Genomic DNA, 16,739 nt, shown 5'->3' on the forward strand with positions numbered 1-16,739 from the left:
AATTATAACTAATTACAATTTTTTTTTTCTAAAAAAAAAAAACATTAATGGTTTTCTAATTTTTCAATCTAGAATTCCAATTAGTGAAATATTTTCGAAGCTAAAAAGTAGATCTACAGAAATTTCATTCAATGCGGGCCACTCTAATACTAATATTTAAAGCCCAATTCAAATCGGACGCTTGTGTCCGCTATGGCAACCGTCGCCGCTAGGTCAGTACTGCGCTCCGCCGCTCGTGGTGCCTCCGCCAGGCTCTCCGCCGGTGTTAAGCCTATGGCAGCTGCTTCTCCCCTTCGAATCTCATCTCAGAAGCCTCTCTCCGCGCGTATTTTTAGGTTTCTCCACCACGCGTGTTGTTATTACTGACTGCTTAAGATCCATCTGCAGATGTTTGTTTTGATTCTGTTCTGTTTATTGACGTTTAGATTTGTTTAAATTAATGAGGTCACCTGTGGAGCTGAGCAGCGTTAAATTGGTGTCGATGTCGCCGTTTCATACTGCGACCGCTTCCGCGGTGCTCATTTCGATGCTGAATGTTGCTCCTTGCGGTCACGCCTGGTCCATTGAAGGTAATATTGATGTTCTCGCCTTCATAGCTTTTTCCGTTTCTTCTGATTGTTACTGTTATGTGGAACTGCACGCTTATCAATGAGTAGAGTAAAATGTGTACGAGAATACGTGTAAGGAATAGGATCGTCGATTTGACGCTTAGGTTTTAGGATTGAATTATGTCTTCTACATAATAACCATTCTTAAAGATGTGATACAACAACTGGATGGATTAAGGTTCTAATCTCTTTATCACCAAAGCTAATATGATGAGTTTGTTTGGTTGGAGTGTGAAATTGATTTAAACTGTTGTATCATAGTATACTGTAGCTAGAAAGATAAAAACTGAATAAAAATGAAAAGAAGAAGAAGAATATTCATGTATGGCAATGAGGATGGTGAAAATGAATAAGAAAATCAATTATCAAATTTCGAATCTGATTAACTTTGATGATAGTTGTGATCTAATTATTTTTACTTATATAACTATCTCTGTAATGCTATCCGAGGTTGAAAACTATGCAGGATATTGAGGATTATATATGCAATCCGGTATACCTAAATTAGAATCATGTGAAACACTGATTAGTAGAAAGATCAGTAAGCATTATTGGCACAGAGTAATTCTTGATATGTTGTCATTTTGGTTGTTGAATGACAAGGAAGGAAACATACTGTTGGTTTTATTGGTAGATTCATAAATGTTACACTAAAATACTCTGAGATCCATCATTTCTTGACTATGGCTCATTTTTTTTCTTTTATAGGATTATGATCAATGCCTGTGCCTCGATCTTCAACTTTTATGATTCTCTATACTGTCACCTTTTTCTAAGTCGAGCTTCGAGACCTTTTCATCGACCTGGGCTCGTTTCTTCTTTTATCGGATGATTATGATGGTGCCTGTGCTCCTGATCTTCGACTCGGTTTATTATCTAAATTGTCTCATTTTTCTCAAGTCGGGCATTGAATTATCAATATTTAGCCTCGTGTGGAAAGCCTTCGCCTAGTTTGTGGCAAACTATTTGTTTTTTCTCGACATGTACATTGGATTGTTTTAAAATATATTGAGACCCTCACTTGTTTTATTGAAGTTAGACTGTTAAACTATTATTACCTATACTTTGAATCCTTCGATTTTGTGTTAATAATAGTTTGTGTAATTACTTGCAATAGGTACAGATTGATATAATTTACAATATTACACAGACAATTTCGATATTTTCGACATTACTCATCTGCATCTACTTTTTATGTTTTAAAAAATATTTATATATCATATCAAATATATATTATTTTTTCTCCCAAAAATCACATACAATGCTGCTCATTTATTATTTCAATTTTGACTTTTCAAACTTCATGCATAAAAGGAGCTTTAATTCTATTTAATAAAAATGATCAATTCTTTCAAAAGGGTGTATAATCAATAAAATGGTGATTACCATTGTAGCATTAACATCTCTAAAGATTGTTGAATAATAAAGTAAACCACCAAACTGTATTTTATTCACAATGTAGGCTTTGTAGAGAGACAAAATGATAGGATCAAAGAGAAATCCTACTTCTCCACAAAACCATTAGGCCAAGACTACCTATCTCAATAAAGAAGAAGAATAAGAAAGAAGATAAATGACCTGACCCGACCCGACCTGACCCAACCAATTCAAGAAATTTGTACGCAAATAATATAGGCCATTCAGGATTCTTCAACAACATTAACCAACTCATACTCTACTAGGGACAGATTGTTGTCTTCTCTGACAATAAACTTTGCGGGATCAGTAACCTCAATACGGCCCCATTTATCCACCGCAAGCCTCATACATCCCTTGAACATGTCGATCTTTGCATTCCGAAGTATCACAGTGTTGCCTGCCTTCATCAGGTCCACTGCATCGAAACATGTACATTTTTAGTGCATGTTATCAAATAGCATCTAGAACAAGTAAATGACATTTGAAAATTGAATGTAAATGCGATGCAAAGTGCAAGACCATTTCAAAGTTGTTTTGACTAAAAACATTTTGAAGATGAATAAGTAAAGCATACTTTTGAATATATAAATAAAACAAGCAGGCATCAGTGTTTGTTTCTAAAACAGGCCATTAAGCTAAGGACAAAAACACTATCGACAAAGGAACAAATAGCAGCTTAACTCATGGAATATTACATGGTAATAGAAAAGCTTATTACTTCTGCAATTGTCCCCTATCTCTCGACTTCAAAATCAATTTTAATAACCGAAGCTTCTCAAATCAAACATAAATATAGGCACTTGAAATCATCATTGCTTCTTAGTACCAAAAGAAAAGGTAACTAAAGCTTAATCTATGAGCAAAAGTAAATGTAAGAGTTTATTCTATGTCATACTACAATTGCTGTCTATGTGCAGTTGTGCATCATGTCAAGGAAGAAGATTCTTATAGTGTTACTCCTATCAAAACAGTAATTAGCTTAAACAATCTAGTTTGTGAGTTTTTCTGATTCTAGAAGATAAATTGGATCAACAACAGCAGCCAAAATTACCAAAGAATGGCGGTGGATGAAAAGGTTCTTCCAGAAAATTCATCGATCACAAGAAAATAGAGTTCGTTCCACCATGCACGATAATGGCGGAACAAAATAAAAAAATTGTAACAGAATCAATGCCTCGAGAGATTTATCAAGCAATCAATGATCCTAAAATGCTAAAATTCCAGGCCGTTCCTATAAATTTCTGGCAAGCGTCCACAATCTAAACAGATAATGAAAAACCGAAACTATGCGTGGAATAATCGTAATAATAACAATAAACTCATCTCTGACCTTGATCATTACGTGCGGTGAAGAGAATCGTCCCGGTTTCATCGCCGACGAGGCACTCGGCTATCCTCGTGCTCTGGTTCTGCGCACCACGCAAAACCGGATTCCGAGGCTTCTTACTGACAACGGTGTTTGCACTCACCACCTTCACCGTCAGAGTGTGGCCACTCGTCCCCGGCTTGAGCGCTTCCACTTTAACAAATACCGGTTTCCGGAGACCAGTCTGGCCTGACGCCGCGACACGCGGTTGCTGCTGCTGCTTTGCCACCGACGAGGCTTTCGTTGCCATGGAGCGAGTGAATACAGCGCGCCGATGCACCGCAATTCGATTAAAATTCCTGTCCGGCGTCGGGAAGAAACCCTAATCCTAAATTTCCTTTAATTCCCTGCCACGATCTAAAATAATACTGGCGACGTTTGAACTCCCCAATGGAACAGACGAGAGTTTCGCTTGAAACGACACCGTCTTTTTAATTGGACCACAATAAAGTAAAGCCCATTTATAAAATTCCAGCCCAATATTTGCATATTATAGGCCCAAATATAAATATGAAATGAGTTGTTGACCCGACCCAAATTTAGAAGGGCTGAACCTAACCAGACCCGTCTGAGCTTGGCCCATATTTCCGCTCCTACTACCAAAAATATTTGTATCCTTTATTATTCATTAGAGCAGTAAAAAATAGACACAAATTGAAAATAGATTTGAATATGACACAAGGAAAAAAATTAATTTTGGTCTAAATATCAATTTTTATTTTTTCCCCAAAAATAAATGTTCTGTTTACACAATTTATTTTCACTCATTTGGTATTATTCATTTTTTAAAAAATATCACATCAAACATATTTTTTTTCTACAAAACATCAAATCAAATACTAATTTTTTATTATTTTATTTTTTCAAACTTCAAAATTCCAACAGCCTCCAAAAAATTTTATCCAAAAAAGCCCTTATTTTAAAAATAATTTCGGATTGAGAAATTAGACAGTAAATATTTTTTAGGCCGGCCAAGCCAAAAAATCGAACCATATGTGGGCCTATGTATATCAGGCTAGGTTAGCCTGATTTATCAAAACTATTTAAGCTTCCATATTTTTAAAATATATTAAATAATATATAATGCCGACTTTTTTTTCCCCTTATTTTTTTTTAATGCAAAATACTAAATGAATGCACTCTTTTTTATACTTTTTTTCCATAAACTAATATCTTATTTTTTTATTTGGGACGTCCAATAACTATTGTCCTATTTTTTGTTTTTAAATACAAATTTTATATTTCTATCGTTAATTCATTTATTACTTTTAATCTCTATTATACAATTAAAGGCAAATTTACAATCACCTAAAAAAAACTGTGCAAATATACTTTAGAACAATAGAAATTAGACTAAAGGAGTATAATTTATATATAAAAAAAATAACACTAAGGGTTTTTGGTGAGTGTGAGGATGGAGAGATTTATGTCAATCTGTTTGAATGAGATCAGGAATGGTTTGTTTATCTCTGTCATGGCATTATTGATTTTAGTTTTGCATTTAAATTATAGAAATTGGGTGGTGAGCTGACCGGACTTGATAGATATAATCTATTACAAGCGAATGTGTTTGTAACAGTTTTCTTGGGATGGTGCAATGGGTAGTTATATGTTGGTGGGAGACACTGCTACTGTCTACTGCACTAACCCCACATATATATATATATATACCTCAAGAATAAATGTGTATCTATAGACCAACAGATTGTGATTTTTTTATAATATATTAAATGAATAACAAATGTTTAATAAAAAAAAATGAATAATGAGTACTATTGACCAAAACCAGATCTGAAAAAACAGACCCACAAATTTGCTACTATTTAATAAAATTATGCTTCTACCACAATTTTTTTTTTAATTTTATTATTATACAATTATCGCTAATTTCTTATAAAAATAAATAATTCGGATAACAATTTAGATACTTCAAAAGCCCCGTATTATTGATAATGTGACTTAGCCCAATGCAAAACACGTGTTTAAATTTTTTAATCAAAATTTATCCAAAATTACATAAATTAATATTTCTCTACTGTTAAGGCTCAAAAATAGAAAGAAATAGGCATCATATGTAACTCGATACTAATTTCAATAATTCTTTCCTTTACAAAAATAAATAAATAAATAAAATAGAATTATTATTAGTGCTCTACTAATCCCCACAGTAAAATTCAAATCCAAAGCTTAATTTGGTACAGAATCAATGGCTAATATTTATCCCATCGGGAACTAGCAAACATATTAATGTTCTTATCCCTAAATCTCCATTATTACAAAAAGTAACATTTTGCTTATACAAAGATTATTGTGCAATAATTACACAAAAAAGAACTTTGACCTTAAATTATTTACCTTTTTCTCAAAAAATAATAAATTCTTTTTTCCTTGCAGCATATTTACGTATAAATCCCTTCTAGCAGTGCCGTCAAATGTACTATTCCCATCCACAATAATAGCTCCGTGGATCTCAACACCGGATAAATCCTCACCGTCCATTTTTTAAATTAACGGGTCATACTCATATGTATTTGGCTTCTGGATATGTTTTTGTTCGGGGGATTTCGATTTTAGATTGGGATTTAAATAATAAAAATTTTAAATTTGAATAGTTGTATAATGTGATATAAATAGATGTTGATGTGATATTTTTTTAATATAAAATTACTTTTTAGTATAATATAAAAAATAAAAAATAAGTATTTAATTTAATATTTTTGGGGGAAAAAAATTGAATGAATAATTGAGTTTAATTTCAATCCACCAAACAAACACACCCTAAACTTTTTCATTCACCAGATTTCTCAGTCCCTGACCGTTCCCAGATTTTCCGGGCTCCTGTAATTGTCACACGCGCTGACTGGAGCACGTCCATACCACGCGTAGTATATCCGGATCCGCTCGGTGTTTTATCTGCTCACTGAAAATGAGAAAAAGTAGGTGGGGCCCACACAGAGCGGTCTATTATTTTAATATATATAATACTATACATGTAATATTGTAATGATTACGTATATATTTTTATAATTTTATTAGTCGCTTTTTTATCGGTAATAAAATTTATAAAAATTATTGTATCAAATATTTATAGTAAACTTTTTTTTTTTAATTTTAATTTAAAATATTTTTTTTTATAAATATTATGTTTGGCTCAAATATTATCTATAGTGTAATAAGATTAATAAAATATTAATATCAAAATATTCTAATATTCATTTACATTACATTATATATTTTTACTAAATAATAAATTATTATTATTTTTAATTTACTGTATATTTTCATATGGAAAAAAAAAATACTTTATATAGTGGAAATCGCATGTGACAAAACAAATATAATGAATTATTTGACTTAACAAAAAAATGATGTTTAATGTATTACTATTATTATTATTTTATTTTGATTTATTATATTAAAATTTGTGTTATTTTAGAAAGTATATATTATTTCGTACACAAAATATTATATTTTTTTCTGTCCATCTATAAATTAAATATTTAAATTTTATATAAAATTTAATATATATATTATATTTTAATAATAATTGATGATAGTGTTAAAATATAAAGATTATTTTATTCTTATGATGTGTAATAGTATTTGTAATGCACAATAAAAATAATACATGCAAAAAAAAGAAAAAAAAAACTATGTATAGACTAAAAAATAACAAAATTTTTACTTATAAAATGAATGAAAAGTATTGAACTATTATTTAAACAAAATTTAAACTTTCAAATACAAAAAGAAAAAACTTTAAAGAAACACACTACCGAAAAAAAGATTAATAATTTACGCTGTGATTTTGGGTAATAATATTAATTTGTATCGACTATTGACTTTGAGTCTCTATTTTAGTTTTTTAGACATTATATAATGTTATATTACGATTTAATTAGAAAATTGCAATAAAAAAGTTGTTTGAATTTATGCTGCAGTTTCAACAGAATATTTCAATGCACTGCTGTTTTGCTCAGCGATGACGAGCTCTCACTGACGGCAGACACGTGATTTAAATATATATTATAAATTATTTTTATTTTATATTTTATTTTAAAGTATTTTATAATATGTTAATTACATGATAAAAATATTAAGAACAATATTAGATTTATTTTCTGAAAAAACATTAAAATTTTATATAAAATAAATTATACTATGAAACTAAGATGAACATACAAATGAAATGTATTATATGTCTCTTTCACATTTTCATTTAATTTTATTTAAATTAAAAGTATAACGGTAACGGATATTGTATAAATATAATCGTTCGAATCTAAGGATAGTTTTACTACCTTTTTTATTTTTTCGAGTCCTTTATTGTGTTTTTTTTTTTGTTCTCTTTCGAAGGTTCCAAATGTCGGTTAATAAATACTTCAATTATTCTCGTAAATGATTGCGCAATAGTTACACGTCATGAATAGTTTTTTTTTTAAAAAAAAGAAGCTCGTTAAATTAGTTATACGATGATCGATCAGATGTTGTCGATGTGCCGCCGCCGCTATTCTTTTGTCTCCTATTACGTCGCCAAATATTGTAATAAATAATTTAAAAAGAATTATAAACTAAATAACAATGTACATTTTTAATATACCAATTACACATTTAAGCATACTATATACCATCTAATTATATTTAATTTAAATTAGATTAAAAATAAAAAAATCATAGAAATATTTGTCTATGTTGTAAATTAAAAAATATATATTTTTATAAAATGTAATTTACAGTCTACTACTCTTGAATAGCTGCAAACTAAAATACAGCTTCAAAGTGTAGAAAGTTTTAAAATTTTAAATTAATAAAATAATTTACATTTACATTTAATACAGTAATTTTTTTAAAAAAAATTACATAAATTTACGTAATAAAATATATCAAAAAAATAAATAACGGCTGCAAATTTTTACACTAGTAAAAAAAATAGAGTAAAAAGTTGGACAATAGTTTTGGGCACACAATTTCGATGCCACGTAGGCATTTCTTTTAAGTGGCAGTGTTATCTGCTACTGCCGCGCGTCATGGCCTTCTCTCCGCATCTCAGTCTATAAAACCAACACTCGCCATTTCCACCCCCAAACCATTTTTCCCGTTCCCATTATGGCCCCGTTGCGGAGGAGAGCAGCGGCGGAGCCCAGCCGAGCAGCCGCCCGCCAGGCGGCGGAGCAGCATTTCCGGGGGGTCCGGAAACGGCCCTGGGGGAAATACGCCGCCGAGATTAGAGATCCCTTCAACCGGTGCCGCCACTGGCTGGGAACATTTGATACGGCGGTGGAGGCGGCGCGTGCCTACGACAGGGCGGCGATCGCCTTCCGCGGCAACAACGCCATGACCAATTTCCCACCGTCACCGCCGCCGCCGCCGCCGCCGCCGATGCCGGAGCTCAATGACGGCGCGGTTTCTGAAAGCTCCTCTTCTGATCAGGACCCGAGCTCCGGGAGCGAGGCCGGTAGCGCCGACAGCACTGGGGAGTCCTCGACCCGGCTTGCGGCCAACCAGGCGATCCGGTCCATGCCGCAATCGCCTTTGCAGAGCAACCGGGTCGAGGCACCGACCGGATTCATCAATCTGCCGCCGGTTCACCGGCCGATGCTCCATCTCCGCCCCGAGACTTACCAGGAAATCGCCGACATAATGAACCGTCGCCGCGGCTTCGGCAGTGGCGGCGGCGGCGGCGAGCCGGTGGATTTTATGCGCAGTGAGAGTGGGACCCAGACCGAATCTGACGCGACTTCTCCAGCCGTCGATCAGAAGAAATCTGAGCCGTCGGTGCCAGCTCTTGGTATTGATCTCAACCTTCCCCCGCCGGCAAATCTCTGAGATTTCTATATATATATATATATATACCGGCGGCGGTAATTTAGATTTATTAAGTAATAACTTTTTATGTTTCTTAGGCCGCGTTTGAAGATTCGGAGTTTGATGCAAAATTCGGGATCCTAAATATTTTCCTATGTTATTACCAAAAATGAGACTGCTGCGATGCTTAAAATGCTGTATCATTTGATTGTTCATTTGTACCATTTCCAGCAGCGCATGTAGCTATCATATCTATATATTTCACCTTATTATATATATATATGAATGATTCCTTTCGCCGGAAATTAATTTATCCATTTTATCGTTTTGATCCTTCTGAAACCACTCTATCGTTTTGTCTTTTTGTTCTTAGAAATTGTGATACTCACCGCTATTTTTTTTTTTTTTAAAAAAAATTGTGTTCTTTTTGCAAAAATATATATATATAAACAATTCCTAAAAAATATATATATTACACACAATTATTATTTTTATATTACATACACAATTCTTTTACTTACATAAAGAAAAAAATATATATATCACTTCAAATTATTTTACAAAACAACAAACACTTTATAATTTTACCTATTATTACAATAATAATATTATAAATATAATTTAATTACATTACAAAGTATCTTTATGAGTAAAATTACATTAATCTATTTAATATAATATATATACATATATAATATTAATATTATAAAATCGACCTAAAATAAATATAAATATATTGGTAACGACGGATGGAGCATTATTATTTCAATATTTCTTCTTTATTACTCTCTTTTCGGTTTAGCAATTATTTTTTGCTCACATTTCTACACAAGTTTATGAGCCTCTGAAAATTTTAAAAATAATAAAAGAATTAAGTATTTGTTATTATTTTTCATAAAAAAAAATAAAAAATTGATAGGATATTTCTTTAAAAAAGAAATTGTTAATGAAATATATCAAAAGGTTAAAACGTGTTTTGATTTGATTTTTTTTTTTAATGTAAAAAATAAGAAATAGTATATATATAATATTTTATATAAATATTTTTATTGTATAATAATAAATAAATATATTAAGAATCATATGCAAAAATTTTTGTATAAACAAACAAATTCGTAGTATTTTGGTTTTCTGCTTCGATAGTTACCTCGGGATTCATTTCTCATTTTCTGTGGGCGCAGATATTACGTCATAATATTATTTAATTTATGACTAGAAATATGACGTAATGCTTAGTAAGTGGGCGTTACGGACTTGAAAATTAATTTCAGTTCTGATTTGAATATTTATGAATAGTTATTTAATTTTTAACAGTCAACAACTTTTATGGGCTTTATGGCCCAGTAATCGTAGAAATTTATTTGGACCTTCTGTGGTTTTAATAAATTAAATATCTAGTTGGGTCTATTATTTTTATTCACTACATCGAAGGCCCATTTATAATTATGTGGTTTTTTTTTTAAATAAAATAAAATAAATCACTTTAAAAAGCGTTGATTTGCCCCCTGATTGACTAACAATAGCAACAATTTAATATAGGGAAATATCTCAGGATGTGTCATCGACGAGTGACATGATGTTTTGTTTGTATAGGAATTGATGATATTACCGAAATGCCCTCTCATAATAGTAAAAATTAGTAACGATAGTCAATAGGTTTGTTCATTTACATCATGTGATATCAATTCTACCTTTTAATTTTGTTTTTAAATAAATTTGAAAATATTTGTTGGAGTGCAAATTCAAATCTTAGTGAAAAAAATTAAACTCCATTAGTACGAGACTTTTTGGACAATATTCAAAAACAAATCCGTGTGAGCTCATTCCAAAGCGGACAATATTGTACTAGTGTTGGGGTGGTAGGATTAGTCCCGATATATATTTAATATCGAATTTTTTATATAAAATGTCGTACTGTATTCATCATAAGAAAATAAACTTAAATTCTTTAGTATGAATTTTAATATAATATGTATGTTTTTGTCTTTAACATGAAAATTCGAATGAACATGCCAACTTATACGAGGTATAATAGGCAATGAAATTGATTATTTTTAAATTTCCAGGATAAGGAAAATAAAATAAAAAATAATAAAATGAAATTATTAGTGGGGCCCACATTGGCCCATAATTCCATCATAATGGCAAGTTACGCGTGTCACTGTCCGTCAGTTTTGGATTGGTCTTCATCCTTATCCTGACTGTTCTCCATCTTCACTATTTCCACTCTCAATATTCTTATTTCCACACCAATTTCCCAGCAAATTAGCCTTCATTATTATGCCTGGAAATAGAAAAAATCGACCTGGAAGGTGCTAGATATTTCCTCCTCTCTCTATTTATTGTGCTTTTACTGACTACTCATTCCTCTCACAATACTCTATCTCGTATCAGTTACACAGAGAGAGCTCAAAAATGGTGCTTCTGGATCATCTCTGGGACGATGTGGTGGCCGGACCTCAGCCGGAGCGTGGCCTCAAACATCTCAAGAAGGTTTATGCGAAGCCGTTGAACATCAAAGGTCAGTCGGTAATTGGTTAGAGCTCTAATTTTTATAATTAGGTTTTTTTGGTACATACTCACAATAATTAGGTGTTTAAGGCTGTGATCTGTACTGATTTGAGTTGATTTGCTAGATGTAGGAGGAGGAGAAGGTAGTAGCCGTTACCAGAGGTCTCTATCGATGCCGGCGAGTCCTGTAACACCTGGAACGCCGACTACTCCGTCGCCTACCGCTTTGAAGAAGGAGAACGTGTGGAGGAGCGTTTTTCATCCAGGAAGCAACCTCGCTACCAAGAGTATTGGCGCCGATTACTTCGATAGACCACAGCCGAATTCCCCCACTGTTTACGACTGGTAAACAAATTCTGCTTTCTCCTTGTTCAAATCACTCGATGATCGTCCTAGCAACCAGATCCAGAGACTTTCCTTCTACTTTCAACTCTTTTATGTAAACTTTTTCGTCGTTTACGTCTGTAGGCTTTACAGCGGAGATACACGGAGCAAACACCAGTGAAGCAGCTGGCGGTTATCAGCGGAGGCGGTTTGCTTGTACATAGTGCCGTGTTTGTGGCGAAGATCCTGCTTCGTGTTTGTTTAAATCCTTAGTATTATGCTTTATGGAAGCTAAGTAATTAAGTATATGACTATGACAGACTGAGTGATGTGTGCTGTTGAGTTTGTGTAAATGAGTGCGATGCAGACGCAGGAGGGAGATTTGGGGTTGATGATGTTCAATCCTCTGCTTGCTTTTCAAACATGTGATCGTGGAATGAAATAAGCTGGATCTTGTTCTCTGCTTTCGTGTTCATCTGGCTAACAACAAAGTATGTGCATATCTTCGTTCCTTGATCATGGTTTTCACTATAAATTCAAATGATCCATTTCCAGTGAGGAAATTGCATGGATCTGATTAAGATGCTTGTTTGATGATACAAAAATTTGGCTGAATTTTATATTATATGAACTTGTTTGATTTTCTTTGAATCGAAATTCTCGATTTTTGTTTTTTTCTTCATTTGCTAAGTGTTTGCATTTTTGTACAAGTACTCCCTTTGTCCAAGCTAAAAGTATACAACTTAATTATACAACTACTCTTGGCGCGGAGATTAAGGAATAATAGTATTTTAATTATAGTGGGCAGATAAAAGTAATAAAATAATATAAAATAAAAGTATTTGTGAAAAAATGAGTTATTTAATGAAATAGTTAGTAATTGGACGTTCCAAAATAAAAATGAAGAAATGGTGAGTATTAGATTATCTGTGGCTGGAACTATTCAAGATCTGTTGTTTGTTGGAATCATTTTGATACTGTACATGATTTATTGTTGACTAATTGGTGAAAATAATTGGTGAAATAAAAGGATGGCTCACCCAACAATTTTTTTTGATATATATATATAATATGTATTCTATCTACTTGCAAGTTAATAATTTTATATGAATATTATTTTCATATTATAAATTTGTTTTCAATATTAACATAAGAAATATCTAGATTAAAAGAAAAGTCAATATATCCAAAATTATGTAAGAAAATTATGGAAACCTCGTCAGATGATGCAATTTTGGAGATATTTGAAGTCCACAGGTAGGTAATTCATCTAGTTTAGTGGAAGCAATTCATTTTTGTTTCTTGTTTACAAATAATTGAACCAAAATTAATCCATTTTTCATTTTAGTCTTATATATATAATCAATTTAAAATAAATCTGATAAATTTTAATTTTGTATGTAGACACATCAATATATACATGACCAAACATGGCTGGAACTCCACTTGGAAGTGCTTTTTAATTTAAGCACAGGCTGAACTGGATCTGGGCCGAGAAAATTAGTAACTTTTTATTAGACAAAAGTTTTTGGAGTTTTAATTTTTTTTCAAAATAACAAAAAATCAGATAACTAATTTATTTTAAGAGAGCACATATGTATTTTCATGAATAGAGCCTTAAATTGTGGATGAATTTGGTGATATTCAATAATAAAATGTTAATTATTTTATCTGTCACTGGGCATCAATTCAAACCTGGTTCGCTAATGTAACTTGTTTTTGTAGATTCGGCTGGGGGTTTACCCAGTGGGTATTTTCGAGTAGTGGCGGGTTTACATATTATCAAAAAAAAAAAAAAAAAATGGTGATTCACTTTCTTAATTATGATTAAAGATTTAAAGCGAAGACATTCCTTTTGTTTTCTTGATTTATTTACGGTCGAAAATATAATTGATAGATTCTTTTGATTTGGTTAATGAGTCAAAAATAGTACGGTCCGTTCATGATGTAATACTTTTGCTTTGCTTTGCCGAATCTTATTTTTGGATCTTCAGAGTCCAATCTTAACTCTCTTTCATGATTTCAAATTTCGTTTATATAAAATATCATCAATTTGAGGTGTTTTAAAGAAAAGAGTAACACGTATATGTAAGTATTACATGATTTAACGTATTTATGCCATGATTCACTAAATTCCTACTACTTTGATTTGAAATATAAAGAATTATTTTGATAATATAAATTTTAATATTTCATATTAAATGTTAATAGTTTTAATAAAAAGATATTATATATATTGAAAATCGGTTTCAGATTAAAAAAAAATAGTTGAGCAAACAAATCCATAGTATATTTACATTTTCATATATATTTTTTGTTCAACCTTGGTGAATATCTATAAAAATATAGTACTACTGTAATTTTCTGATTGTTTTTACAGAATTAAGCTGCTGCAGTGATGATCAATGGTTTAATTTGATCCATCACATTTGAGTTCAAATTCATCACTTCCCTGTCTCATCTAAAATCTTCAATTTTATTTTTTATATTATAATATTATTCTTATTATTATTATTATTATTATTTTATTTTAAAATTTTATGGATAAAAAAATTAAAGATCAGTGCTTTGTTAATCTCTTGCTTTTCTTCTTTGTGTCACTTTCTTCGTCTTTCTGCAGAATTCAGACGTGGGAAGTCCATTACAAGAATTAATCGAAAAAGCATCCTTATGGGACTCTCTCTCTCCCTCAATATATACATATATAATATTACCTCTTTTCTTTCTTTCTTTTTTTTTTTTTTATTTATTTATTTATTTTTTTTTTAACAAATGATACTATTTTTATTTTAATTTATCCTATAAAATTTCACTAATTTAATACTCCATCCGTCCAAGAAAAAATATACATTTATTTTTTGCACGAAATTTAAGAAATTATAGTGGGTAAGTAAAAGTAGTGTAATGATATTTTTGCTCTTACTTTTTTGATATAAAAGTAATAATGGGATATAAAATATGAGTATTTGGAGAAAAAAATGAGATATTTAATGAAATTGTTACTTTCTAATTGGACGTCTCAAAATAAAAATATGTATACTTTATAGCTGGACAGATGAAATATATACTTAATAAATATAAATCAATTTAATTAATTTTATAACAAGTAACATTATATGTCACCTATTCAAAAAAAATTTATTTCTATTACTATCATTAATAAATAAATATTTTTATTCATATTTAAAATTTTTATATTTTAATAATAAATAATATCATCACTTACTATTATTACTTTTAATTAGATGTATCATTTAAAATAGGATAGAAAAAATATTTTGTTAATTCATATATCATATTTATATTATTTTAATTACAATATATACCTCGAGTTGTTAGTATACATGTCATGTGATTTATATTTTATTACATTTTATATATAATATATTACAAGTAAAAAACAAAAATTATTTAAGGCACATTATTATAGTTTACACACACAGAAAGAGTAACCAAATTTTATTTATTTGGAGTTTAATTTTATATTTTTATTTTAATAATATCTCCAATATATTGTTTTGTAATATGAAATATTCTATTTTTATAGAGAATAATAAATATTATATTCTATTTATTTGTTTGTTCTGTGAAATTGTTGAAAAGTAAATTTTTTTATGTCGGATATAAAGAATTGTGTAAGAAATATAAAATAACGAAGATTTTTTTTTAAAAAAAATATGCGAAAAAAAAACAAAAAAACCAAAACCGATCCCAATTACTAATATATATATATATATATATATGTAATTTGTATCTAATTAATGTTTCACACTTCAAAATATATTATAATATATATTTATATCACTTATATATACACATAATATATATATATATATCATTTTGTATGAAAAGAGCGGACGAATGTGGGTGATGATCCCAAATTAATAAGCAATGCTCAAACTTTTACTTATTTTATTTATCTCAGTTTATTTCGTAAATTTATGAGTTTGCTTGGATACAAGAATTACAAAATAATAGTAATATTTTAATACTAAATGGGATAGATAAATTGTAAATAATATATTATAAAATTTTATTAAAAAATTAATAAACAAATACGATGAGTAAAACATTAGAGACAAATTAATTTATATTAATTTAAAAATATAAATAAATAAATAAATAAATAAATAATACTCCCTCTGTCCCATGTAATTTGGGTACAAGAATTTTAGTAAAATATGATTAGTAAGTAATTAGAAATTGTATTAGTAAAAATAATTATTGTATAGTAAAAATAATTATAGATTAATATTAAGATAACTAAATAGTTTAATTAAGATTTAAAAAATTATAAAATTTAAAATGTGATTAAAATGTATAATTATATTTCCAAAAAAAAAATGACAAATTAAGTAGGACATACGAAAATAGAAAATAGGGATAAATTATGTGGGACTGAGGGAGTATTGTTTATTATAAATAAATTATACTCCCTCTGTCCCATTGGAAGTGTGACATTTATTTTTTGCATGTAGATTTTCGAATATTAGTATTATATTGGATTGTAGTAAAAAGACAAAAATACTCTATTAGTATGATATAATATAAAAGTAATGACATTTGTGTAATATAATGTAAGTTGAAAGAGTATTTATTATGTTAAGTACGCAATACAATTACTAAATTAGGAAATTGTAATATTATTTTGGAATAGACGAAAATAGAAAATTGTAACCTTTCAATGCGAGGGAGGGAGTATATAA

The 16,739-nt window shown here is 30.2% G+C and overlaps 4 protein-coding genes across 5 annotated transcripts; 3 read left to right on the top strand and 1 right to left on the bottom strand.

Annotated features, from left to right (window-relative positions):
- The first annotated feature begins 157 nt into the window (after positions 1–157).
- Positions 158–1,642, top strand: LOC127253352 (protein NUCLEAR FUSION DEFECTIVE 6, mitochondrial-like). Its single transcript, XM_051277909.1, has 3 exons — positions 158–335; positions 445–569; positions 1,317–1,642. Exons 1-3 carry the CDS (start codon positions 193–195, stop codon positions 1,322–1,324), a joined length of 276 nt encoding a protein of 91 aa, XP_051133866.1. The 5' UTR covers positions 158–192; the 3' UTR covers positions 1,325–1,642.
- A 386-nt stretch (positions 1,643–2,028) lies between these two features.
- LOC127253154 (uncharacterized protein At4g28440-like) lies at positions 2,029–3,778 on the bottom strand. The gene is made up of 2 exons (XM_051277593.1): positions 3,358–3,778; positions 2,029–2,442 (listed from the first exon to the last, which is right to left on the bottom strand). Exons 1-2 carry the CDS (start codon positions 3,641–3,643, stop codon positions 2,249–2,251), a joined length of 480 nt encoding a protein of 159 aa, XP_051133550.1. The 5' UTR covers positions 3,644–3,778; the 3' UTR covers positions 2,029–2,248.
- A 4,709-nt stretch (positions 3,779–8,487) lies between these two features.
- Positions 8,488–9,494, top strand: LOC127253393 (ethylene-responsive transcription factor WIN1-like). The gene is made up of 2 exons (XM_051277965.1): positions 8,488–9,181; positions 9,297–9,494. Exons 1-2 carry the CDS (start codon positions 8,500–8,502, stop codon positions 9,305–9,307), a joined length of 693 nt encoding a protein of 230 aa, XP_051133922.1. The 5' UTR covers positions 8,488–8,499; the 3' UTR covers positions 9,308–9,494.
- Positions 9,495–11,552: 2,058 nt separating this feature from the next.
- LOC127253360 (auxin-repressed 12.5 kDa protein-like) lies at positions 11,553–12,494 on the top strand. 2 transcript variants are annotated; one of them, XM_051277919.1, is made up of 3 exons: positions 11,553–11,719; positions 11,835–12,054; positions 12,178–12,494. In XM_051277919.1, exons 1-3 carry the CDS (start codon positions 11,614–11,616, stop codon positions 12,212–12,214), a joined length of 363 nt encoding a protein of 120 aa, XP_051133876.1. In that variant the 5' UTR covers positions 11,553–11,613; the 3' UTR covers positions 12,215–12,494. The 2 variants fall into 2 exon arrangements, with proteins under 2 accessions (XP_051133876.1, XP_051133877.1); XM_051277920.1 differs by having other exon boundaries at positions 11,554–11,719; positions 11,841–12,054.
- Positions 12,495–16,739: the final 4,245 nt, after the last annotated feature.

Source organism: Andrographis paniculata, unplaced genomic scaffold (assembly GCF_009805555.1).
Source record: "Andrographis paniculata isolate CXL003 unplaced genomic scaffold, ASM980555v1 Contig50END, whole genome shotgun sequence".
Taxonomy (NCBI): Eukaryota; Viridiplantae; Streptophyta; class Magnoliopsida; order Lamiales; family Acanthaceae; genus Andrographis; species Andrographis paniculata.

What these genes read in the sequence shown, in the direction of transcription:
- LOC127253352 (XM_051277909.1), top strand. Translation starts at nt 193, where the DNA reads ATGGCAACCGTCGCCGCTAGGTCAGTACTGCGCTCCGCCGCTCGTGGT. An exon ending in CTCTCCGCGCGTATTTTTAG is followed by an intron (nt 336 to 444) that starts GTTTCTCCACCA and finishes TAAATTAATGAG; the next exon opens with GTCACCTGTGGAGCTGAGCA.
- LOC127253154 (XM_051277593.1), bottom strand. Translation starts at nt 3,643, where the DNA reads ATGGCAACGAAAGCCTCGTCGGTGGCAAAGCAGCAGCAGCAACCGCGT. An exon ending in CACCGCACGTAATGATCAAG is followed by an intron (nt 2,443 to 3,357) that starts GTCAGAGATGAG and finishes GTTTCGATGCAG; the next exon opens with TGGACCTGATGAAGGCAGGC.
- LOC127253393 (XM_051277965.1), top strand. Translation starts at nt 8,500, where the DNA reads ATGGCCCCGTTGCGGAGGAGAGCAGCGGCGGAGCCCAGCCGAGCAGCC.
- LOC127253360 (XM_051277919.1), top strand. Translation starts at nt 11,614, where the DNA reads ATGGTGCTTCTGGATCATCTCTGGGACGATGTGGTGGCCGGACCTCAG. An exon ending in GAAGCCGTTGAACATCAAAG is followed by an intron (nt 11,720 to 11,834) that starts GTCAGTCGGTAA and finishes TTGATTTGCTAG; the next exon opens with ATGTAGGAGGAGGAGAAGGT. An exon ending in TCCCCCACTGTTTACGACTG is followed by an intron (nt 12,055 to 12,177) that starts GTAAACAAATTC and finishes TTACGTCTGTAG; the next exon opens with GCTTTACAGCGGAGATACAC.